The 23,884-nt window shown below is 49.7% G+C and overlaps 2 protein-coding genes across 5 annotated transcripts in view; one reads left to right on the top strand and one right to left on the bottom strand.

Moving 5' to 3' along the window:
• The window catches only part of TEKT5 (tektin 5), a gene marked incomplete at its 5' end in the record, with an annotated part of 34,309 nt that extends 32,799 nt beyond the window's left edge, over positions 1 to 1,510 (bottom strand). Inside the window, one exon of the mRNA XM_080830271.1 lies at positions 935 to 1,510. Coding sequence (XP_080686397.1) covers positions 935 to 1,510 — 576 coding nt within the window. The remainder of the gene's footprint in view (positions 1 to 934) is intronic.
• An 8,481-nt stretch (positions 1,511 to 9,991) lies between these two features.
• Positions 9,992 to 23,884, top strand: part of NUBP1 (NUBP iron-sulfur cluster assembly factor 1, cytosolic) — a 29,541-nt gene continuing 15,648 nt past the window's right edge. For 2 of the 4 annotated variants that reach the window (XR_013968420.1, XR_013968421.1), the window contains exons 1-4: positions 10,008 to 10,149; positions 15,270 to 15,497; positions 15,576 to 15,680; positions 18,173 to 18,306. Coding sequence is in view for 2 of the 4 variants with exons in the window: in XM_080830273.1 (XP_080686399.1) it covers positions 15,479 to 15,497; positions 15,576 to 15,680; positions 18,173 to 18,306 (258 nt within the window). In the remaining 2 variants the exon portion in view is untranslated. Of the gene's footprint in view, positions 10,150 to 15,269; positions 15,498 to 15,575; positions 15,681 to 18,172; positions 18,307 to 23,884 lie in introns of all 4 variants that reach the window. The other 2 variants (XM_080830273.1, XM_080830272.1) reach the window with 2 other exon arrangements.

Here is a 23,884-nt window from a genome sequence, read left to right as displayed (position 1 = left end):
CTTCCTGCCTCAAATGAGAAGACCAAAATGTTCCTTGCAAGTAGAAGCCTGCAACAGGAGATAGGAAATCTCCCCACGAGCAGTAGGACAAAAGCCACAAGCTGAGGACGGCAGAGCAGAAAGACGGGCGCCTGGGTCCCCCCTCCGGCATCAGGTGAAGGCGGCAGTGGCCTGCTCTGTTTCCTTCTGGAATTTTCCTCATGACTTGGCTGAGCCTTGGCTGAGCTGCACATAACAGGGGTCCCTTACGTGCCACCAAAGGCAATCCTAACTGATCCGGGATACGATGGGAGACCAAGGAGCGTTGAGAATGTCCACATTCAGATACGGACTCGTCTACTCAGCAAACATTTACTGAGAGCCTACTGCGTGCCACGCACTGTGCTAGGCTGGGAAGACCTTCAGAACACCACCCCGGATGGCAGGCGGTCGGCACAGACACGGCTCCCAGAGGGCCGACACAGACGGGCTACCCAGCACAGCTGCAGATCAGTCTGGAACACGCTGGCAACAGTAGACAAAAATCCCCACCCTCGTGGCACTTAGATTCTAGCTCAGGGAGCGAAATGATAACTAAATAGATGTGTAAGTTAGAGAGCACGTTAGCAGGTGTTAAGGGCCATGGAGAAAAATACAGCAATTCTTTTAAGTCTATCCATCTACTCAGCAGCCCGTGTGCACGCACCCACACACGCACACAGGCACGTGCAGAAAGTCTGGACAAAACCTCTGCAGTTTGGATGCAACCCCAAAGAGAAAAGGAAATCCGATTCGGTCTGAGGAAACCTGATCTGACTGGGATAATCCTGGGCTGTAGGAACTGACAGCAGACGATGATGCAAAGTTCCCAGGGCCTTGACCGTCACCGGGGAGGAGCAGAGTGCCCAGGGCTGCCCTCCTGGTGGCTGCCACGCTCCCTCCTTCCCCAATTCACCTGCAGGGGACCGTTGAGCTCCTCGGCCGCACACTCCAGCCGCCTCTTGACTGTGTCCAAGCTGTGGTTCTCTTTCAGAAGCCTCTCCAGCTCGTAGCCCAGCTCGGACTTCCAGAAGCCGATGTCCGACAGCCTCTGGCCCAGGTTCCGGCTGGTCCCCTCCTGCATCTGGCGCGTCAGCTGGTCCTTGTCCTGCATGAGCCGCATGGAGTCGCCGGTCAGCCGGCTGGCCCACAGCCGAGAGGCCTCGGCCCCGCGCATCTGCAGTTCGTTGGACCTGTCCCAGTCGTGGGGGGTGTAGCGGCAGAAGAGGGCGGAGCGGAGTGCCGGCAGGATGGTGGGCGGCCTCAGGGGGCTGCGGCTCGTGGCCCCCTCATCCATGCAGGTCTGTGCATTGGAGATCTTGTAAAAGAGGTTGGGTCTCCATGAGTTGAGGTAGCGGTACCCAGGCAGGCAATACGGCTGGTAACATTCCTGGATCACCGGGGCAGGCACAGCCGGGGGCAGCGCACTGAAGCCACAGGCTTTCTTGGGGCCACAGTAACTGGCTGTCTGACTGGTTCCCAGAAACTCCATCCTCCCCCATCAGCTGCCCTTGGGCAAAACTCTGAGGGGCCTAGGCATGGCAGGAAGGGGAAGGATCTTCTCTTAGGGATGGGCCGGACCTCTATGACTCGGCACTGTTGTCATAAAGCCTGGGGGAGCAGGGCTTTACTGGGGCCCTGGCTTGTTTCAGGCCAGCTGGGGCCATACTGTCCCGATTAAAACCAATGCCAAAAGACAAAGTGAAGGTGAGTTTCTCAAGCCACAGAATTGGGGGAGCAAGACATGGCATTGATCCACTTTTCCATAAGAATCAAATCGGCCTTTCACACCTAACTCTGCCCTGGGGGAAAATGCAATGTAGTCCGCTCTGGTAAACGCAGTCAGCTCAGGGAGCCCCGGCCGAGGTTAGTTGTCTTCCTTCCCTCTTTGTCCCCAAGACATCTGGGGGCATGGAATACTACTCAGCAGGAAAAAAGGAATCTTCAATGGATGAAACCAAGTAGAAGCCGTTAGACTCAAAAGACCACATCCTGTATGATTCCACTTAGATAGCATTCTGGAAAGACAGACCCATGTGGGCAGAAGACAGACAAGGGGCTGCCAGGGGCTAGGGGTAGAGGGAGGTGGACTGACTACAAAGGAGCAAAGGAGCACAGGAAAACATGGGGGCGGTGACAGTAGTGTCCTCTGTCTTCACTGTGGCGGGGTTACACAGCTCTACATGTATGCCAAAACCCACAGAGCTGTCCACTAAAAGGGTGGGGGGATTTTACTGTACATAAGTCAGGCTTCAACACACCTTAACTCAGGAAAGGGGGCAGGGGAGGGATCGTGAGGCAGAGACCCTGTCTGTCTGCCTCACCACTAAGTCCCAGCACCCACCACACTGATGAAGGAATGAACGGGCGTCCTGAATCAAGAGCCTGACTGTGCCGGGAAGAATATTCAACCCTCCATTCTCTACCGCTGGTTTTAAACCATCAAGAAACTGGACCCCTCTTTGGCTGGTGGGATCAGCAACGTGATCCCAAGGTACAGAACAAGAGGGGTGCTTAACGTGCAGAGCCTTCCCCCTTCCGATTTGGGAAAAAGAGGAACCTAACCCTCAAATAAGTTGTCCTTGTTAGTGAAGTGTGATGGTCAAGGGAAATTCTCTCCCTAACTACGACCGAAAACAGGGGCTATGAGGACCAAGGCAGAGGAAGATGCTATTAAGCTCCTTGTATGTATCTGATGCTTTCTATGTACTCATTGAATTTCCAACACAAACCTAGAACAAAGGGCTTGACGTCCACCCCCATCTTATAGGGTGGGCTCTGGACCCCCTCCACCCCTAAAACGCTTTCCTTCGTAAGCTCCTTTCAGATGAGACACCACACACAGGAAGTGGCAGCACATCTGGGGACATCAAGAAAAGGGCCTAAAAGATTCGGGGTATGTTGGAAGCACAAAAGGTTCACGTCCAAAAATAACAATGTGCCCGATATCTAAGGGTATAAAGGAAGGTTTACACTCAGCTGGTCCAGGAACCATACCCGGAGTAGTGCGACTCTGAAATAAGTTCTAGGAGGGAAAGGACCTTGTTTGGATTTTCCTCGTTACTGCGCCCACAGCATTGGTAGAATTCCTGCAACGCAGCAGGTGCACGGGTGGGGGTTGTTGAATGAATAAAATGGACAAGCGGGTGGGTGGATGGCTGGGTAGACAATGAAGCAACAGAACGTCCAAAGCCATTCAATGAGAACAGGTGACGACAGCTCAACGGGAAAAAGGAATGGTAAGCAGCACACCCAATCCAAAAGATGCAAGGAATCGACTTCTAAAAATTCAGCAAGTGAAAAATATTACAGCAAGTGGAGTATGACTTTGACTCTTAGCAGTGCCTCGCCGGGGGTGGGGCAGTGGCATTTCCAAGGTGCAGCCACATCATAGCTGATGTCCATACTTTAGTCCTTTTTGGGGCAGAATGATGCTTCATCGTGTGACGGACCGCTTGTGTGTCCATCCATCTGTGGACGGACGTTTGCCATTATGAGTCATGCTGCTATGAACGTTCATGTCAAAATTTCCAGTCCTCTTGAATATAGAGCAGGGATGGGAACTGCTAGGTCCCGTGATAATTCTGGTTAAGACACTGTCGAGTTTTGTGCGCCTGAGTGTCTCAGTCAGTAAAGCATCTGCCTGCGGCTCAGGTAATGATCCCAGGGTCCTGGGATGGAGTCCCGCAACCAGCTCCCTGCTTAGCGGGGAGCCTGCTTCTCCCTCTCCCTCTATACCTCCCCCCGCGTGCTCTCTCTCTCTAATAAATAAATAAAATATTCTTAAAAATAAAATACTGTTGAGTTTTAATAAAACGTAAGTTTCAAATTAGCCAATTTTTCTTGCTTATTCTCTGTTAAATAGAGTACACGTAGAGGACCCCTAGCCTGGGGTTCAGTCAGCCCCAACACATGCAGAACCCCTGCACTCCATTTTGCCAATAAGTTCCCAATGTTTGGGAATCAGTGGTGCTCTCTTTGGTTGCGATTTTCATCTCCAACCCTTTGGGGTGCTTTGCACCCCTGTCTTCAGACAGTAGGCTGGAGATATACGAGGAGAGCCGAGATGGGAAGAAACCAGGACCTGGTTGCTTCCATTCCATCATTCTGTGCGACCGCTCATGCTCAGAATGGACAATGGCGAAGAAGAGCGTGATCTTTGAGGTGTGATTATTTTTATTTGGAAAGTGGGCATTTTCATTCATATGAAAAACTTTCTGACCTCAGTGTCTTTAAAAGTGAAAAGTAGGGGCGCCTGGGTGGCTGGCTCAGTGGATTAAAGCCTCTGCCTTCAGCTCAGGTCATGATCCCGGGGCCCTGGGATTGAGCCCCACATCGGGCTCTCTGCTCAGGAGGGAGCCTGCTTCCCTTCCTCTCCCTCTGCCTGCCTCTCTGCCTACTTGTGATCTCTGTCTGTCAAATAAATAAAATCTTAAAAAAAAAAAAGTGAAAAGTAATCTCTGTATTTGCCCGTTGTATCAAAACTAACCTGGAACAAAACTATCACCCAAAATCCTGTTGTAGGGAAGACGGGGCTGGGTGGGGGGGGGCGTTAAAACAATTATCTACCTAGGTAGCCACTGCTTAGAGACCTCTCACTCACCATAAGTTTTGTTTTCAATCTCCTTTAAAGCATGCTGATGGAAAATGCATTCTCTTTCTGTAATCTCTGTAGGACGTGGATGGGGACAGTCACGTGGGTGACACCCCTCTCCCCAGTGGGGCTCCCCGTGGTCCGCCAGCTCTGCCCCCCAAATGGGAGACACCACATTCAGCCCCGACTATTCTACCACAATCCCTGCCTGAAACCTGCTGTTTTGAGGTCGCTGCCTGACTCCCAAGGGCTGTGAAGGGGACAGCTTCGCATCTGTGAACTTAATGGGAAACCCGACAGCCTGCAGAAGAAAAAGAAGAAAAGCAACGAGACCGTCTTTCGGTGATGGCTGGAGCCACTGTCTCACAGAACTTTCTGCAGCGAGCGGATCACATCAGCAAGCATTCCTTGGGCGCCCCCTATGGGTAGGCAGGGGTCTTGCACTTGTGCCTGCTCGGCCACCGAAATAGGGGACTGGAGGTGGCTCCAAGCAGTGCTCAGAAAAACAGCAAAACAGGGACACACGCGGGGGAGACCAGAAAATCTGGAAAGAAGCTGCTTTCAATTCAGCATCTGTGTCGGGTTGTGTCGTTCAAAACCAAAACCTGCATTTTAAAATAAAGCGCTTCCCCCCCCATCCCTGCACTTTGAAAGAGGGTATCTTTCGGGAGCTTAGAGCACCAGCCCCGGCAGGTGTCTAATAACCCAGCAATCTTTCTGGACATCCCCCTGCAGATACGCGCCCCCATGAATGCTAAGTGTGTTTGTTCACGGCTACAATGATCATAGCAGCGAAAAAAGGCAGAACGAACTTCTGTCCCTCGGTACAGGATGGCTAAAATAAAAAGCCATCTTCTCATGGCTTTGTATGCCGCAGCATAAAAGGAAGATGGAGCTGTGCGGGCTGATAAGAATCAACTTCTAAGATATAAGTGAAGAAAAGCAAGATACAAGACAGGTTACACGATATGATATACATGTAACGTACACGGATGTGTATGTAACTTGTACACACAGACACACTTCCAGAAGGATGCAAGGGAACCAGCATTGGGGTGATTACCCTTAGGGGATACACGAGTGGAACTGAGGGGTGAGGGGCACAGAGGGAGGCTTTTACTTTTTGGTTAAGCCTTCCATACTAACATATTTATAAGTATGCACATTCACATGATTTTATTTTAGCATATACATAGCATGTATTTCACATATACTAATATATATAACATAGACAGTCTCGTGGGTATTACATATATCTCCCAAACGTATACCCTAATAGGACTTCCACTTCTGGCCAAAATTGGATAATAGAGATTGGCTGTACTCTCGAACTGAAACAATTCAAAAACACTAAAATATATAAAGCAATGATTTTGAAGTCACTGGACGCCAGGCCATGAAGGAGAGTCATTCCCGAGGGACAAGAAACAAACAAAGCAAGTTGTACCCTTACCCCCAGCTCACAGCCTGGACAAAGCTTCCAGGCCACGCACAGGGATGGGGAGCCCCTTGTGTCAAGGAGACAGAGCTGGGAAGGTGGGACGCCAGTGTGGCCAGAGTCGAGCTCTGGAGAGACGCAGAGGGGCCCTCTTCAGCAGAGCATCACCAGTACTGGCATGTGAAGACACAACCCTGGGCAGGGGAAGGAATCATCCCAAGGGTTAGTGGGAACAATCCCCAGAGCTCCCACGAGGTTGGGAACAGCTCTCCCTCCCACCAACCACAGTAGACAATGAACTAATTTGGGGCAGCATCGAGTCAAATACTCAGAAGGGTTTTTGCCTCGGTGTTAGGGCAAAATTAGTCCTGGACTCAAGGCCTCCCTGGTCCCGACTAGAGAAGCTGAAAAGCCAGATCTCAAAAGAGATAAGAAGTTTCTAGTCTCTTAGCCCTGCCCCAGAGAAAAGATCAAGAATACTTGTAAAAAGAGAAAACAAAACAAAAACAAAAAAAACAAGCTCAATAAGGGAAAATTCGCAATGCCTGGCATCTAACAAAAATTACCAGGCAGGCAAAGACACAGGAAAATATGAACCATGATGGGGGAAGAGGGAGACATCAGTCAAGACCAAACCGGCAATGACACAGATGACAGCATTAGCAGGGAAGGACACTTTAAACATTATAACCGCATTATATGTATTCAAGAAGCTAGACCACATTTAGGACACAGTGAGTGGAGACATGGCAAATATGCGCGTGTGCGCGCGCGTGCACACACACACACACACACACACACACACACACACAAAAGCCTGAATCGAATGTGGAGAGATGGAACGACAAAGTCTAGATTAAAAATACTTAAGATGGGATTATAGGTGGTTTCATTCAGCCGGCGCTGCCGGAAAGTACCACAGACTGGGGCGCTTATAAACAGCAGACACGTTTTTTTTTTTTTTAGATTTTATTTATTTATTTATTTGAGAGAGAGAGAGAGAGAGAGAGAGATCGCGCGAGCACACAAGCAGGGGGAGAGGGAGAAAGACAAGCAGACTGTCCACTGAGCGGAGCTCGATCCCGGGATCCTGAGATTATGACCTAAGCTGAAGTCAGGTGCTTGAGCGACTGAGCCCCCCAGGTGCCCCCAGGAACGTATTTCTCACAGCTCTGGAGGCTGGAAGTCTGAGATCAGGGCGCCCCTGTGGCGGGCTCTGGTGAGGCTGTCTTGCTGGCTGAGAGACGGCCACCTTCACCTTCTCTCTGCGCCCCCACATGGCCTTTCCTTGCGGAGAGAAAGGGAGCTCTCCCGCGTCTCTTCTTCTAGAGGCACTAATCCCATCACGAGGTCCTGCCTCACAACCACTCTCATCGCCTGCCCAAGGCCCGCCTCCCACGCCATCCCAGGGGAAGTCCAGGCTTCAACATACCAACTGGGGGTCGGGATGGGGGTACAAACATTCAGCCCATGATAAGGCAGACTGGGACAATGAAGAAGAAAAAAAAAAAACCAGCAAAGCTGAAGACACCGCAATAGAAAGCTTCCAAAAAGAAACAGATGATGGGGGGGGGGGGAAGAACGATAGAGTATTGCTGAGCAAAATGTAGAAACAGCTAAATAGAGAGCTACCTTACGTGTGTGGACCGGAAACCTCAACAGTGCTAAGAGGTCACTTGTTCCCCAGCTGAAGGTCAGAGTCAAAGCAAACCCCAGTGAGAATCCCAGCAGGCTCTTACTCTTCTTTTTTTTTTTTTTTTTCAGGTGGAAACTAGTAAACTGGATCTAAAATTTAAATGCAAATTCAAGGACCTAAACTAGCCAAAAACAACTTTGAAAAGCAAAAAGAAGGAGGATTTAGACTTTCTGACCTCGAGACTTATTAGAAAGCTACAGTACGGTATCGGCACAAAGACAGACAAGGATCAACAGAATAGCATGGCCTTCTGAGAGATCAGTGCAGAATAAAGAATCCAGAAATATATTCACAGCCAACAGATCTTCAACAAAGGCACAAAGTTAGTTCTGTGGAGAAAGGATAGTTTTCTCAACAAACGCGGCTGGAACCACTGGATATCCATGTATTAAAAAAGCAAATCGCATCCCACACCTGACACCGTATATATCGACGTTACATACAAAATTTAACTCCAAATGGGTCACAGACCTAAACATAAAGTCTGAAAGTATAAAGATTCTAGAAAGAAACAGAAAATTTTTGTGACCTTATGTTCAGCCAAGATTGCTGTAAGTGATGCTAAAAACACAACCCGTAAGGGAAAAAAACGGACAGACTGAGCCTCATTGGAATTAAGAACGGCTCTTCAAAAGACACGCTTTTAGAGAATGAAAAGACAAGCCACAGACCAGGAGGTGATGTTTGCCAAACATATAATTTATTGATGAAGGACGTGCATCCCGAATTTATACTACACTTGAAATGCAATATGAGACAGCCAGAAATGTTTTTAAATGGGCTTAGGATCTGAGCAGACATTTCGGTGAAGAAGCTATGCTAACGGCAAATAAGCGCATGAAAAGCTGTTCAACATAATTACACACAGGGGAAATGCAAATTAAAGCCACAATAAGATATGACTGTTCACCTACTGGAACACCAGCGTGTTCTATCCCCCCAACAACTAACCCTTTGAGGTAGTTCATATTATTATTGCTATTTTACGGAGGAAGAAGCTGAAGCATGAAGAAAAGACTCCAAGCCTGGTAAACAGGGAACTGGGATTTGAACCCAGACACTGGGCATCCAAGAATCCTGGTGCTTAACCAACATGAGTAGACTTCTCTAGATATAATCGATCTGAACCTTATTTTTTGACTCGTTTTTATGTTAAGTGTATATAGATAGCTCTTTGTTAGATGTTTTTGCTGGATCCAGGGAAAGAGGTAGAAAATTCTCTCCACTTAAAACTTAATTTTTCGGGCTTTTCTGCAGTTTGATCATTGGTGGGGGGAGCGCGCCACCTACTGGTGAAAGGCGGAACTGCGGGCACCTCTAAAGCGCATGTTTTCTCCACCTGCACGGGTTTAAAATGCTCTCGCCCTGCTGAATCGGCATCTAAATGTTTAACCAGCTTGCCCCAGGTGGTCTTGTTTCATCCACTAACCCGCCGTGTGATTTTGCGCAACTTTCCCCGTTTAGGCCTCCGTTCCTGCATTCGTAAATAGGGGGCAGGATTTCACTTGAGTTTACCTAAACCCAAGCCTGTATCGGATCGTTGCTCTCTGGATGTTCTGTGCTCCGCGATTTCCATGAATTACAGTGTTTTACGCCCACAGCAACCGCATGGGGTGGGGGTGGAGGTGAGAAATGCCTTTATCATCCCCATTATACAGGTGAGCAAACCGAGGCCACAGATGAGAAGGCACTGGCCCAGTGGCATTCAGCTCAGGAGAACTGGAATCAGGATTTGAACACGACCTCCGACGTCAGAACACGGGCTGTAAAGCCGCGGGTCATCTGCCCTCACGCATCTCACACATCGGGACCCTAGGGAGTCTGGAGGGCTATCGCGACAGACCCTGAAGAGTTTTTATTTTTCAGACAATTTTATTGTCTAAAAACGTTACATTTGACCTACAAAGTCATTTAAAAGGACCCTGAGGGTTTTTAAAAACATGATGTGATGCTGTGATTTATAATAAACACGTTTGGTTTTCTTCCCCGTTATTGACACAGAGCTAAAACCCTGGCAAGGTCCAGAGAGCGATTTAGGTCGTTTGTTATGTTAATGACACGACTTTAGGGCCTCGGCTTAGGACCCTGGCTGGGTTGCCAGGGAACCAACCCTGCGATTGGAGGGTTGGAACTTTCAGTCCCCCGCCCCCATGGGGAGGGGGGGGTTGAGCCAATCACCAACGGCCAATGGTTTAATCAATGGTGCTGTGTAATGAAGCCTCCGCAAAATCCAAAAGGACAGCTTGGAGAGCTTCCGGTTTGGTGAACTGTGGGAGTTTGGGAAGAGTCGTGCCCAGTGCGGGCATGCGAGCCCTGCACCCTCTCCCCGTGACCTTGCCCTAAGCATCTCTTCCACCCGGCTGTTCCGGAATTCTCTCCCTTTACAGCAAAAACAGTCATCCGGTAAGTGCAAAGTTTTTCTGAGTTCCGTGGGTCGCTCTAGCATTAATCGAATCCAAACGGAGAGAAGGTCATGGAAAACTGATCTGTAGCCAGTCGGTCAGAAAACAATCTAGACTTCGACAGGCGTCTGCAGTCCATGGAGGGGGGTGTGTGTCACTGGAACCCCCAAAGTATAGCCGGGCAGTCAGGACTAGTGACAACCCGGAATTGCAACTGACACATGAAGTCGCCCGCGGGGGGGGGGGTCCAGTCCTGTAAAACTGAGCCCCTAATCTGTGGATTCGAACGCTATCTCCAGGGAAGAGCATCAGAATCAAGGAACCCGGCTGAACTGTAGGACCCCTGGTGGGTGCCCCGGTGCTGTTTGCTGGTTTGGAGAAACCCCACACTGGAAACTGGGTTCAGAACCCCTTTGGGCACATGCCAAGGCTCCCCGCCTGAGCAGGTGCCTGGCCTAAGACCCCCAGGGGATCATACTATGTACCCACGTTGAGAAAGGAAGCTACAGGGGGTATGTGCACAGGTGTCCCAGCACTCTCTACGCACATTTAAACTCTCATCACATCGGAGGTATAACCAAACTTAGAAAGAAAAAAAAAAAAAGATTTTTGTTTTCAGAGCAGTTTTAGGCATATGGAGAAATGTTATCAGGAAGCTTAGAGAATTCCAGAATATTCCCTCTCTACTGCTCCCCCCCCAACCCCCGGCAATTTCCCCCATTACTAACATCTGGCGTTGGTGGGGTCATTTGTTACAATGGGTGAACCATAATAGTGAATCGTAATTATTAACTAAGGTCCACAGGGTGAGTTAGAGTTCCTTCTTACTGGTACAGGTTCTGGGAGACGGGATACGTGCACAATGTCAAGTACTCACCATCGCACCTGACACGGGAGGGCTGCCCTGCCCTAAAAATCCCAGGCTCTCCGCCTACTCCTCCCTCCCTAACCCAACCCCTGGCAGCCACGGAGCTTTCTGCTGGGTCTCTACTTTGACAAACTTATTTTTAAAACCTTTTAAAAACGTAGCTAATTAAATCTTTTGGCACGTACTGAGTTTTTCCACATTTGAAATGACAACATTTCTAGCTCTCGCTTTGTTGTTTCGGTCCTCCTCGCCACCTTCAGTCAGGGGGACCGAAATAAAAACTTTAAATTTAAAATCTATCAAACTCCCCAAACTAAATAAATGTAAAGGAGATGTAAATAGAAATAGACTTTCAAATGCTGATTCTGGTTAGGTTTGCAGCATTCACACTTTCTGAGTTCCTAAAACGGAAAACTGGGCTCAGACTTCTGGAACATGCCGTGTTCAGGAAAGGAGAAGGCCGTGGATTCCATGGGCCCGAACCGGCTTCCTGTGGGATGATGCGGAGAGGTGACCTGTCCCAGAGGAGGGCCAGAGAGGGAGGACAGTCATGGTGAAGGACTGGTGTGAGCCGCAGAGTAACGGCTGGGGTACCAAGGAAAAGCCTGTTGTTCGGTTTTAGATCGAGCTCGGCGTGCACAGTGGCACAGAGCAAAAATGGGGTGGCAGGGGTAACCCGAGTCATGGGGTTGAACTGGACTGAAAACCATATCGAGACTGGTGCTAGCTTGGGCCATAGGGAGCCAGGGAAGGTGCATGAGTAGCAGAATGACCCATCTGAATTGTGAGGGGAACGGACCGTAAGACGTGTAGCAGAGGAGCCCCCTGGGGATCCATGAGAGACAATCTAGTACCGCCACTCCCTGGTCTCCGCTCCTTCCAGGGACCGCACTCCCTATGCCTCTTTTGGGTGTGACCGATTCTCTGGATGGAAGGTGTGCGCATAGGGGTCATTTCTGGGGGGGATGTGTTGAAGAAGCATCGTACAAGTCATGCACTCCAGTTCTGGAGCGTGTGCTCAGACCACGGCAACGTGAGACGGTAGGGCCTCCGTCGTGTGTATCCCCAAGGAACGACGAGCAGATGTCTGCCCATGAACCTGTTCGGTAGCCGGAGCCAAGAATGATCTCTGCTGCCTCAAGCCTCTGCAGGCTTGGGGAGGCTTGTTGTGGCCACATAGCCTAGTGGGGCTACCCAGAAACCACTGCAGGCCCAGGAGAACCAGGGTCTGGATGAAGGTCACAGGGCGATGATGTCATGTAGCGACGGCTGTCTGTTGCTGCCCCGAACTTGGGGGCTTAACACAGTGAAGTGTTTGTTTAGCTCCTGAGTCTGTGTTGGCTGGATGGTTCTTCAGGAATTACACACCTGGTGGTCACCTGCGGGTCTGGATAGGGGGCTCTGGACTCTCCCAGGTCTCAGGGTCCCTGGTTTGGGACGGGTTTGGCTGGGACCACCCCAGTTGGCTCCGCCTGGCCCTGTATGTCTCCTCACCTGCAGGCTAGCCCACGAGGTGTTCTCATAGTGAGGGCAGAGGGGCAAGCGAAGAAAGTGAGAGCAGGCTCGGACCTGTTTTTTGTTAGCTCACTTTGGCTAACATTTCACAAGCAAAGTCAGTCACATGCCTGAGCCCAGACTCTAGGGGTAGAACAGAGGCCTTGCTCACAGTGGGGTGACAAACTGGGAACAGTCAGGGAACTACACCATCACGTCACACAGGTGAGGCCATGGGACTTGATGCCTGATTGGACGTGGAGGGAGACATCATGAAAGTTTCTAGCAATGACTGCCAGCCTCTACTGCCGTCTCTACGCACGCCTGCCACTCCGCCCATCTAGATGTGGCCTCTGTTTCCTTGCCCCTGGAACCCAGGCTGTCCTTGGGACTTGCTTTGACCAGTATGATGTGAGAAAGAGACCCTGCACCAGACCCCAGCCTTGTTCAGCCGCCACGGAAAGGCGCTCGGGCTAGACCACTGAATTTTTTGTGGAGAGACAGTGGTCACCTGGAGGGAGACTGAGGCACACTTGAGAATGAGAATCTTCTACTCCGTTCCACCCTGAACGATGCCACATTAGTGAGCCCAGATAAAACCAGAAGACTCATGAGAAATAATAAACCTTTGTTTTAACCACAGTATATATGTGTGTGTGTGTGTGTGTATACATATATACATACATACATGTGTATTTATGACTTGTTACACAGCAGGTGCTAACTGATACAGGGAGATGGTGAGAAGGAAGCAAGTCTGATGCTTACATTTTGGACCTGAGTTCTTAGGGGAGCGGGGGTACCATTCTCTGAGATAAGAACTCCGGAAGGAGGAAGTGGTTTGAGGAAAGAGTTGTGGATAGAAGTTTGTTAGGCCTGAAGGAGTGAAGGATGTGGAAAGGGTGACAAGCGGGCCAAGGACAGAGTCTCGAGACGTACTCCTCTTCAGAAGTGGTTCTCAAACTTCAGTGCATAAAACTACTATCTGTTGAGAGCGTTAAGAAGCGGATTCCCCAGCCCAGCCCCTGAGTTTCTGATTCAGAAGGTCAGGATGGGCCTGGAAATCTGCTCTGCAGCCTCACTCCTGCCCTCCGGCTCCCACTCCCATAGGTGGAAAATTCCATCCCCGGTGAGACAGGAGTTTGGCTGGGGACCGCAGGACAGAGATCTGGAGCAAAGCGGAGAGGAGGTTTACTTGATTTTACTTTCTAGTGTGGAACGTGATGGTTTTTACAGCCTTATGGGGAGGAGCCAGGAGGGAGGGACTGAGGAGTGGAAGACCTTTCTTCCCTGCCTTGGAGCAGAGAAACTGGCTGAGTGGGAGGGCCCCTAGGTAATGAGAGCTCGCAGGGCTGCTGAAGACAGCTGGAAGCATCGTGCCCGAAGTGTTTTAGGGGACATCAGTAAGGAAGATCAGAAGCGGGCCGGCCTTGGGCCTCTGCTTTGTGGCTGAGTGGGGAAAAAAAGCCTGCGGTCTCAAGAGTTTGGTGGAATCTTCTGGCTGCAAGCTCCTGGGTAAGCCACTTAACGTCTCTGAGCCTCACTTTGTTCAGTGAAAGGAGAACAGTTTGCATCCTGCCTCGCGGTGTGTGGCACAGTGGTCAAAAGCCCAGGCCCCACAACAGATTTTTCTGGCCTCCCAGCTGTGCTGCTTACCGGCTCTGAGACCTTGGGCAAGTCCCTTCCCAGTGACCCTGTCTTCCTACCTGCAAACTGCAGATCACAACAGTCCCGGCCTAACAGGGGACTTTCTGTCTGACCTCTGGGCTTGTTTGTGTGGTTCGTTCCGTCTGAAACACCACTCGTCACCCCCACCACCACCCTTTAAGGACTTCTTCCCTAACACCCCTGTTGTCTGATGTCATAGCTTTTATACAACTAATTACCTGCTTCATTATCCACTGTGGCGGCCAGGCTGGGCGCCAGGACGACAGGAATCAGGGCAGTTTGGTGGCACCAGCAGCTCGTACGGAGGCACCTGTCACTGTGTGTTATGGGTGACCGGGCAGGCTCACAAGCCCCACGGCCCAGGTTCATCCCTCTGGCTCCCTCGCTCGCAGCGGTGTGACCTGAGGAAAGGAGTTCAGACACTTGGATCCTCTGTTTTTTCACCCAAAGGCACAAGTTTGGGAACACCGCTAGAACGGGTTCAGGCAAGAACAGTGCTAAAACCGCTAAGGGCAAGGTTGATGAACAGGATACTCGCATGACCTCCACGAATCTCATCTCAGAATCCTTATTCATTACAGACGGAAAAGGGTACCGCTCGCTGGAGAGGCAGGGCGGGCGGACACCGCCTTCCCCAAGTGGCCAAGCCCTCACCTTACCAACAGCGGGACCCGCTGTCACTCTGTGCCTCTCGCTGTGACACCACAGTTGTTCACATTACTCAGGGGCCTTCTGCCAAAACCTTTTAACCGGAGTCTAATCGTGGCGGGGGCGGGGATCGGACAAAACAAGATCCTGGAGTGGGTATCCTATAAGGCGAATGGCCTGGACTGTATCCAAATTCATTCATGTCCTCAAAGACAGAAAATGGCAAGGGGGCAGGAGAGGAGGACTGTTCTGAACTAAGAGCTTGAGGACCAACGGCAGGTGCGACTTTTGACGGGATCCAGGATTGGGGGGGGGGTCTTCTTTGGGACAATTGAGTACGTTTGAATATAAAGTGCACGGTAGCTAATAGTTTTGCATCAGTATCCGATTGCCTGGGTATGAAAGAGCACCGAGGTCACGTAGGATAATGCCTTTGTTCCTAGGAGCTATATACTGAATAATTGACGAAAGATCTCCACAGCTCGGCTTTAAAGGAAAAGACCAGCCCCAAGCACCGGGCGCAAGGTCCGCGCGTGAGCAAAGCCCTCTTTCCGAGACTTACTTCGCGCGGCTGAAGAGTCAGATTGGGCGCGGGGAGACGGAAATACGTAACGCGTGTTCCGGTGACCGCGTAGACCTCGAAGGCAGCCGAATGGAGGAGGTGCCTCAGGGTGAGCGCGCGGAAGGGGCGTGGGTGGAGAGGCTGAAGGGACAGGCGCCACTCTAACTGTGACCTTGTGCCCGCGCAGGCTGTCCCGGGACCAGCAGCGCCCAGGCGGGCCGAGGGGCCTCATGTCAGGGCTGCCCCAACCAGCGCCTGTGCGCTTCCGGAGCCGGCGCCGCTCCCGACCCAGGTAAGGAAGGGGCAAGGCCTGAACCGGAAGTGAAGGGCGTCAGCCCGGAAGAGGTGGGACCCGGAGAGGGGTGGGCCTAGAGGAGGCGGGCTGTGGAGACGTCCAGAAGAGTAGAGGGAAGTCGTGGGATGGGGCGGAGCCTGAAGGACCGGGGACTGACCTGCCAGTCTAAGGGAGGGCGTGTCTCAAAGGTAAGCGGGTCTAGGGGCGGGAGGGAAGGGGTGGGGCCAGAGGTTTGAGTGACAGCAGTAGTAAGTGGTCGGGTGGAAGGCGGCGTCCTAGGGAATAGGTTATAGGCTTTGAACTGGGGGTTGCTCTGGCTTATTGGGCAGAATTGTCTTTTTCTTTTTTTCTTTTCTTTTTTTTTTAGATTTTATTTATTTGACAGAGAGACAGAGATCACAAGTAGGCAGAGAAGCAGGCAGAGAGAGCGGGGAGGGAAGCAGGCTCCCCGCCGAGCAGAGTCCGATGCGGGGCTCGATTCCAAGACCCTGAGATCATGACCTGAGCCGAAGGCAGAGGCTTAACCCACTGAGCCACCCAGGCGCCCGGAATTGTTTTCCTTTTGAGAAGGAACATTTCTCCTGTTGACTTAACAGAAATACATCCTCACCTGCTAGGCACAGTGCTCTGTGCTGGGGATACAGCTGTGAATGAGAGAGAAGAGGTCGCTGCCCTAGTGGATGTTAGTTTAATAGGGGAGACCCCCCATAAACCAGTGAGCAAGCCTTAAATCATCGCAGCGATAAGTATGACGAAGGACAAATCGGAGGGTGGGACAGACTCTGGGGGTTTACCAAAAGGATCTTAAAAAGCAGGAGGCTGGGACGCCTGGGTTGCTCAGTGGGTTAAAGCCTCTGCCTTCGGCTCAGGTCATGATCTCAGGGTCCTGGGATCGAGCCCCGCATGGGGCTCTCTGCTCAGCGGGGAGCCTGCTTCCCTTCCTCTCTTTCTGCCTGCGTCTCTGCCTACTTGTGATCTCTGTCTGTCAAATTAAAAAAAAAAAGGGCATGAGGCTGAGAGAATTGTGAAGGAGTTCCAAGAGAGACTCGGGTGTGATTCCTGGTTCCCGCAAACAGTATGACCTTGAGCAAGACTCCTAAAGTCTCTGAGCCTCCATTCCCTTATCCAAAGTGGGGTTCGGGGTGCCTGGCTGGCTCAGTCCATAGTGCATGTGACTCTTGATGTCAGGGTCATGAGTTCAAACCCCACATTGGGCTTGGAACCAACGTCTTGGGTTTTTTTTTTTTTTTAAAGGTTTATTTATTCATTTGAGAGAGAGCATGCTCACAAACAGGAGAGGGGGAGAGGGAGAGGAAGAGAATCCCAAGCAGACGCCCCACTGAATGCAGAGCCAGACCTGGGGCTTGATTCTAGGACCCTGGGATCATTGTCTGAGCTGAGCAGAAACCAAGAGTCAGACGCCCTTTGTAACCTACTTTTTAAATAAGGGAGAGGGGCTCCTGGGTGGCTCAGTTGTTAAGCAGCTGCCTTCGGCTCGGGATCCTTCTAACCCAGGGTCCTGGGATCAAGCCCCACATCATGCTCCCTGCTTGGCAGGAAGCCTGCTTCTCCCTCTGCCACCCCCCCCACCGCTTGTGTGCGCGTGTGCGCGCACTCTCTCTCACTGTCTCTCCCTTTGTCAAATAAATAAAATCTTTTTTAAAAAATTTATAAATAAGGGGCAGGTAGAATAGTCACTTCATAGTGGTATTATAAGGAATTGAAGTAAGGTGAAACGTTGAATGCACAGCAAGTGTATGATCTGTGATAATTAACTGTGACTGGTCCTCATAAATTCCTGCTGTTTGTAAGGGATTCTCACAACCTTGGCACTATGGACATTTAGATCTGAATAATTTTTTGGGGTCGGGTGCTGTCCTGAGCATTCTTAGGCATTTTTTTTTTTTTTTTTAGGAATTATATGAGTGAGAGAACACGAGCAGGGGGAGGGGCAGAGGGACAGGAAGACAGTCTCCAGCAGACTCCATGCTGAGCAGAGCGCAGAGCCCAACACAGGGCTCAATCTCATGACCAGAGCCGAAACCAAGAGTTGAACACTTAACCTACTGTGCCACCCAGGCGCCCGGCATTGTTAGACATTTAGCAGCATCAGTGGCCTCTGGTCACTACATAATAGCAGCACCTCTTCCTTGTGACAATCAAAAGTGTCCCCAGGTGGATTTTGCCCCCAGGTTGGGAGCCAGGACTATGTGTGAAGCTCTCCTGATGTGAACATTTCAGACAGTCTGTATCCTCGTGGAACTTGTGTTTTAGTAAGAGACAGACAAATAAACCAATAAACAAGAAAATTTCAGAGATGGTAATAACTTTATTTCCTTTGTAGTGCTTGTTATTGTCATTGACTAGGTGATATTTCATACACAGGCCCTTGAAATGGCCCCAAGGATTTAGCTCCTCCTGGTCCATTGAAAAAGTGACACGTGAAATTTAGTTCAGGGACTAAATCACCTGATTTGCTTTCTTTGCAGCCATAGAAGAAATCAAAGAAAAAATGAAGACTGTGAAACACAAAATCTTGGTATTATCTGGGAAAGGTGGCGTTGGAAAAAGCACATTCAGTGCCCACCTTGCCCATGGCCTAGCAGAGGATGAAAACACACAGGTGAGACCTTGGGGGAAAACTGGGAGAGGCTCCTCTATGAGGATGTGATGATTTCTGGAGAACTGATTGCTTAGACTAAATTGAATTGGTCTCTTGGGAATCTAGATCCTTGCAGAGAGGAGGAGGAAACGCGTGGCCGCTATGCAGTGAGATGAAATGTTTCGTTAGGTTCTCTAGCTGTGACAATGGATAGCAGGTGTAGATTTCATTTGGCATCGCTGATCGTTTTGTTAAGTTCAGAGTACTTCCTCTCAGTCCCTTTCTGCCTCTTTCTAAGCCAGAGGTCTGCAAACTATAGCCTATGGGCAAATTCAGCCCCTGTCTTGCCTTTTTACGGTCTATGAGCTAAGAATGATTTTTACATCTATAAACAGTTGCTTTTGAATTGTTTTATAGTGTCCTTGATTTTGCCCATAAAGTCTAAAATACAGGTGATTCTTGAACAACATGGGTTTGAATCACATGGTTCCATTTATATGTGGATTTTTTTATAGTACTATAAATGTTTTTTCCTTATGATTTCTCTAAATAACATTTTTTCTCGAGGTTACTGTAGTATAAGTGTACAGTGTATAATACCCATGCACAAATATGTGCTAATCGACTGTTAAACCTGTAAGACTTTCCGGTCAACGGTAAGCTATTAGTAGTTAAATTTTGGTAGAGTCAGTAGTTATACACGGATTTTCAGCTGCACAGGGGTTGCCCCTAACCTCCGCCTTGTTCAAAAGTCAAGTGTATTTTCTCTTTGACTCTTGAGAAAGAAAACATTTGCCAGCCCCTGAACTGGGCCACTTACTGGTACCCCAGCCCACACATGAGCACGAAAACTCCAGATGCCCAGTAAAAGTCCAGCTGCTCTCTGAATTTCAGCTTTAATGAAAGGTATGGTATGATGAGGAAGAAATAACTTTTCACCACAAAGTTCGATTGGAAATTCCAGTACCTGAGATTTTAAAAATACATTGAGTTATTCGTGGGACTCAGGATAATTTTGCAGACCTTAGAAAAGCGATCCCAGTATTCACGTTGATTACCACTTGATATACCTAATAAAACCATGGATACTACGGTTTCTTTTTTTTTTTTAAACACAGAACATATTCCATTTTTGTTTTTCTTCCACAATAAAATTTTGTTCAAAATTCCGGTGGAAAAAATGTTTCCACGTCAGAACTGCTAGAGCAGCGTGCATGTCTCTTAGAATCCTGCTGTCCAGTGGGTTGACCCCCGAAACGAGAGACCTGGCTGAGGACTTAGGTGCCGGCGCTGCGCGTGGCCTGGGTTAGAGAGTCTGGGCTCTCCAGATGGGGATGGCCACCTGCCCTGTTGCGTCGCAGGACACTGTTCAGGACCTGCAGAGGAGTTAGGAGAACAGTTGTGGTTTTTTTTTCACGTTGAAAGCTGTTTCTTCCCATTTCAGTTCTTCCCATGGTCATCATGCCTTCTTCATACACTGACTTATTCCTGAGTGTTCGTTTGCTTTTCATGCATTTTGAACATTGAGTTATTTTTATATACGAAGGCTGAGGTTTAGATTTCTTTTCTAACTGATAAACGGCCTTTCACTGTTGTTTGACTTTAAAAAAACAAAAAAAGGTGCTAAAAGGGACTGTAAAGGTACATTTAGCCTAGTGTTGGAATTTCACAACTGCCACACGTTGCCCTTTATATTTTAAAACTCTAAAAGCTGGATAAATTTCAGTGTTGTATACCTATAGTAAATAAACTACTGCACGTAAGTAGGAAATAACACCATAAGATCTTGACATAAGGCTTGATATTTCTTCACAAAAAAGCCAGCTACAGCACACAGAGGCTCTCACCCACCATTCTGAACTGTGCTCAGGACACGCAGGCCTCTGAGACCCTACGCCAGTATCCGAGGACTCTAGGAATACGGTTTTCAAATAGCTGAATTAAGAAATTAGAATTTGCTTCAGGGTTGGGCACACCTCTTGTGTGAAGAGCCAGATGGTGAATAATTTAGGTTTTGTTGGCCCTACGGTTTCTATGGCAACTGTTCAGTCCTGCCCTCAAACAGGAAAGCAGCCATAGGCAGTCTGTAAACAAACTTGGCTGTGTTCTATCGCAATTTTACTGTCACTGATGTTTGAATTTCACATAATTTTTACATCACGAAATAGACTTTTTAAAATTTCCAACCCCCCGCCCCAGCCTTCTAAAAATGTAATAACCATTCTTACCTTGTGGGCTGAACAAAAACAGGTACCAGGCTGAGTTTGGCCCCCAGGTTGTAGTTCACCGGCCCCTGGTTTGGTTGGTAGCACCAGAAACACTGGTGCCGGCTGGGGTAGTGCGTCTTTGGAGCGAGACTGAAACCTTGGGCAAGGCCCAGCCTTCTCGGGAGGGAAGAGGCTGGACTTGGTGACCTGTCATGCTCGGCGTTCCGCTCACGCACCCAGGCTCTGAATTCTCCCTTATTCCTCATTTCTGTTCTGAGCATTTGAGAATGCTGGCCTGCCCGTGGCTGAGGTGGGCTTCTCTGAAATCTGGCATCCACCCTCCAAGATGTGCTCTAGGGATTTGGGACAAGGGAAGGAAGCCTGGGAGGGTCCCCTGGGCTTAGAGAAGGCAGCCTCTGGCCTGTGGTGGGGACGGATGGAAAGTGTTTGTGGCAGGCAGTCTGGTGGGGCTTCTCCGGTGAAGGGGGGCTGAGGAGGAGGCTGAGCCAGACTGGGGAGGCTTTGAAGGACTTGCTAAGACATCTGGAAAGCAGAGAGGCAGGATTGGAGCATTGCTTGAGGAGCCTCGCAATGACCATCAGCCGAGTGTGTGATTGGGTGTCATTAGAGGGGACAGGAAGCCAGGTGGGAGATGGTGTTCATGTCTCTGTGAGCAGCCATGAGGGCCCAGATGAGGGCCGTGGGTGTAACAAGTGCCAGGGACAAATGAGGCCGGGGTCTGATATCTTCTGCATAGTAAGTGTTCAGTAAATGTCTGTGATAGCAGTCGTCATTCCTTTACCCACTAACTGGGTAAAGCAGCAGGTGAAAAGCAGGGTGATTATTTCAGCTTTAGTGCCGGGCTTGTGCCCCCCCCCCCCCCCCCGCCACTACAGTGCTGAGCAGGTGCAGGCTCACTGACTGATCTACTCTGCTAACAGTCTCCTGACATTTGAGGGTCAAATGTGTATTGGCCAGTTGGTTGGCCAAAAACTGATTATTTCTCTGAGACAGTATCCATACCATCCAGAGTGTTCTTTGCTTTTAGAAGCTGTCAGGCATATTTTATTTTGTGTGTGCATTAATTTTTTTAAAATTTAAAATCAACAAATTAACATAGCGTATTACTAGTTTCAGGGTAGAATTTAGTGAGTCATCAATTGCCTCCAACACCCAGTGCTCGTGACATGTAGTGTCTTCCTTAATCCCCATCGCCCAGGTACATCCCCCCACCCGACTGCCCTCCAGCAACCTTCACTTTGTTTCCTAGAGTTACGAGTCTCCCTCTCTGATTTCATCTTAACTCATTTTTCCTTCCCTTCCCCTATACTCCTCTGTTTGTTTGTTTTTTTCCTTAAGCAGCCCTCTGAAAATGGGCTTTAACCAGGCCAGAAGCAAGTAACCCCTTGGAAATAGAGAGCTGTTTATGTAAAATTGTGCTTTTATATAATTCTGTTGTGACGTAGTTGCCTGGACTTGGCAAGTGAAGGAAAACGCACCGTCCAGGGCGGAAATCAGACTAGAGAAGCTGGATTTGTTTATGTGGTGCTGGCTTACAAAAAAAAAAAAAAGTCCACACCAAGAAAAGTGTATTTCCTCCAAGATCCCACTCGTGACTGGGAACGGCCCTGTCTCCAGAGGGTGCGGGATAGAGAGAGACAGTAGACTCTGGGTCTGGCGGATCACTCTCAGTTAGCACACATTTCTTCCTTGCCTAAATTCAGGAGGGAATCTCCTGGTCCCTTTCCCGTCTGTTGTCCGGTGGAAGCTCATCCCTGCCTCTGCGCAGGGCTCTTCTGCTCAAGGCAGGCAGGTGTCCAGCAGCTCGCTAGCAAAGGGCATGAGCCAAGAGGGAGCAGAATTGGGAACCGCCTCCTGGGTTCCCAGGTGGGCCTGGCATGTGTGAGTTGTGGTGAGGGGAGCAGGCACACTGACATCCTGTTTGTCCATGGCAGGGGCACCAGCTCCCACGAGTGACCAGGAGGTCGTCCTGCCTTGTGAACTATAGCACGCCTTGCAGATAACAGGTCTGCTCTGGGGGCTTCCGGACTGAAGTGTTTGAGGCCCATCTCTAGGGCTAGTAGACTTTGGAGCTGGAGGGGGCCTGATGGTCTTCTGAACATTTGTTTGACAGAAGCCATTTGTATGAGGTGACACAGCCTTGGAGTGCCAAGAGTCACCTCCCAGGACCTCTTCTTAAGGGGGAGTTTGGGTGTGCTGGGTGTGGGAAAGTTGTGGATCCTGACACCACCCTGTTCCACCAGTCTCTGGCTGGGAGAGAGGTGTGGCAAAGTCTGCTTGTCTCATCAGGGTTCTAGCACCTTCCCCAGAGGCCCTGGTAGGATTTCCTCAGGCACGTTTCTCTGCTCAGGTTCTCTGGCCTGAGCAGAAAGGGAGTCCAGTTGGATGGATATTAAGGTAGGGACAGGTTCAACAGGAAGTCTGAAAGGGACAGGACACAGAGCCCTTCAGGGGTCTGAATAGCAGGACCGTTCATAGCCTTTTTTGTTACCGCCACGGGCGTGAGTGCCCATGATTTGTTTCCTCCCTCCCTGAGTCATTTCACTCAAGACTCACCCCCTTGGGGAGTTTAGTTCCTTGAAACATTAAATTGTTCCCGAAAGAAAGAGCACAGAGACAGAGTGGCTAGAAACCGAAAGTACTGTGAAGTCTGTTAGGGTCATAGTAATGGTGTAGTTTCCTGAATCGTGAGCCTCCAAGATAGAATGTCTGTGCATCATTAACACACACCAGCCTTGCGTGCTGCGACCTCGAAGTCAGGTTGCCGGCTTCAGCATCTTTCTGGTGCTTTCTTCAGCTGGTCCAGCAGAGGGCGGGGGAGGCAAGCGGCTTGTCTCAGGATGAACAGTCTTCGGGATCACGGGTGTGAGGAAGCAGGAGGTAGGGGTTTGCAGGGGGCAGTGAAGCAGGAAGCAAGAAACCAATTCGGGGCAAGTTAAAAAGTTACCCAGATGTGCTGCACTTTGGATGCTTGGTATCTGACCTTTCAAGATGAATATTAACTCTGCTCTTCAAATGGCTCCTGGAGACTGTCTCAGACCTTCTCATTTATCACCACCAAGAAATCAGGGTGTTTGGGGTAGAAGGAGTGATTCAAGGTTGCAGAGATCACTAGCAAAGAGCTTTTCTAGACTTCCTTCTTATTTTAGAAGTTGAGGCTAAGGCATCATTAACTTTCAGGATCACAGCACAGTGTGGCTCGGTCAGAGCTTGGTGGGAGTTTCCACTTGGGCCCTCCTCTCTAGTCCTCCTGGGCTAATGGAAGAAGCCCTGGTAGGGGAGTTGCCAGACCTCGGGCTAGGTCCTGGCTCTGCTGCTTGCTTACTGAACCAGTCCCTGGGCCTCTCCAACTTCCATTCCCTCTTCTGGAA

The sequence above is a fragment of the Martes martes genome, assembly GCF_963455335.1.
Source record: "Martes martes genome assembly, chromosome: 18".
In the NCBI taxonomy this organism is placed as follows: Eukaryota; Metazoa; Chordata; class Mammalia; order Carnivora; family Mustelidae; genus Martes; species Martes martes.
The sequence above is the reverse complement of the archived record's forward strand: the minus strand, read 5'-3'. Positions and strand labels throughout refer to the sequence as shown.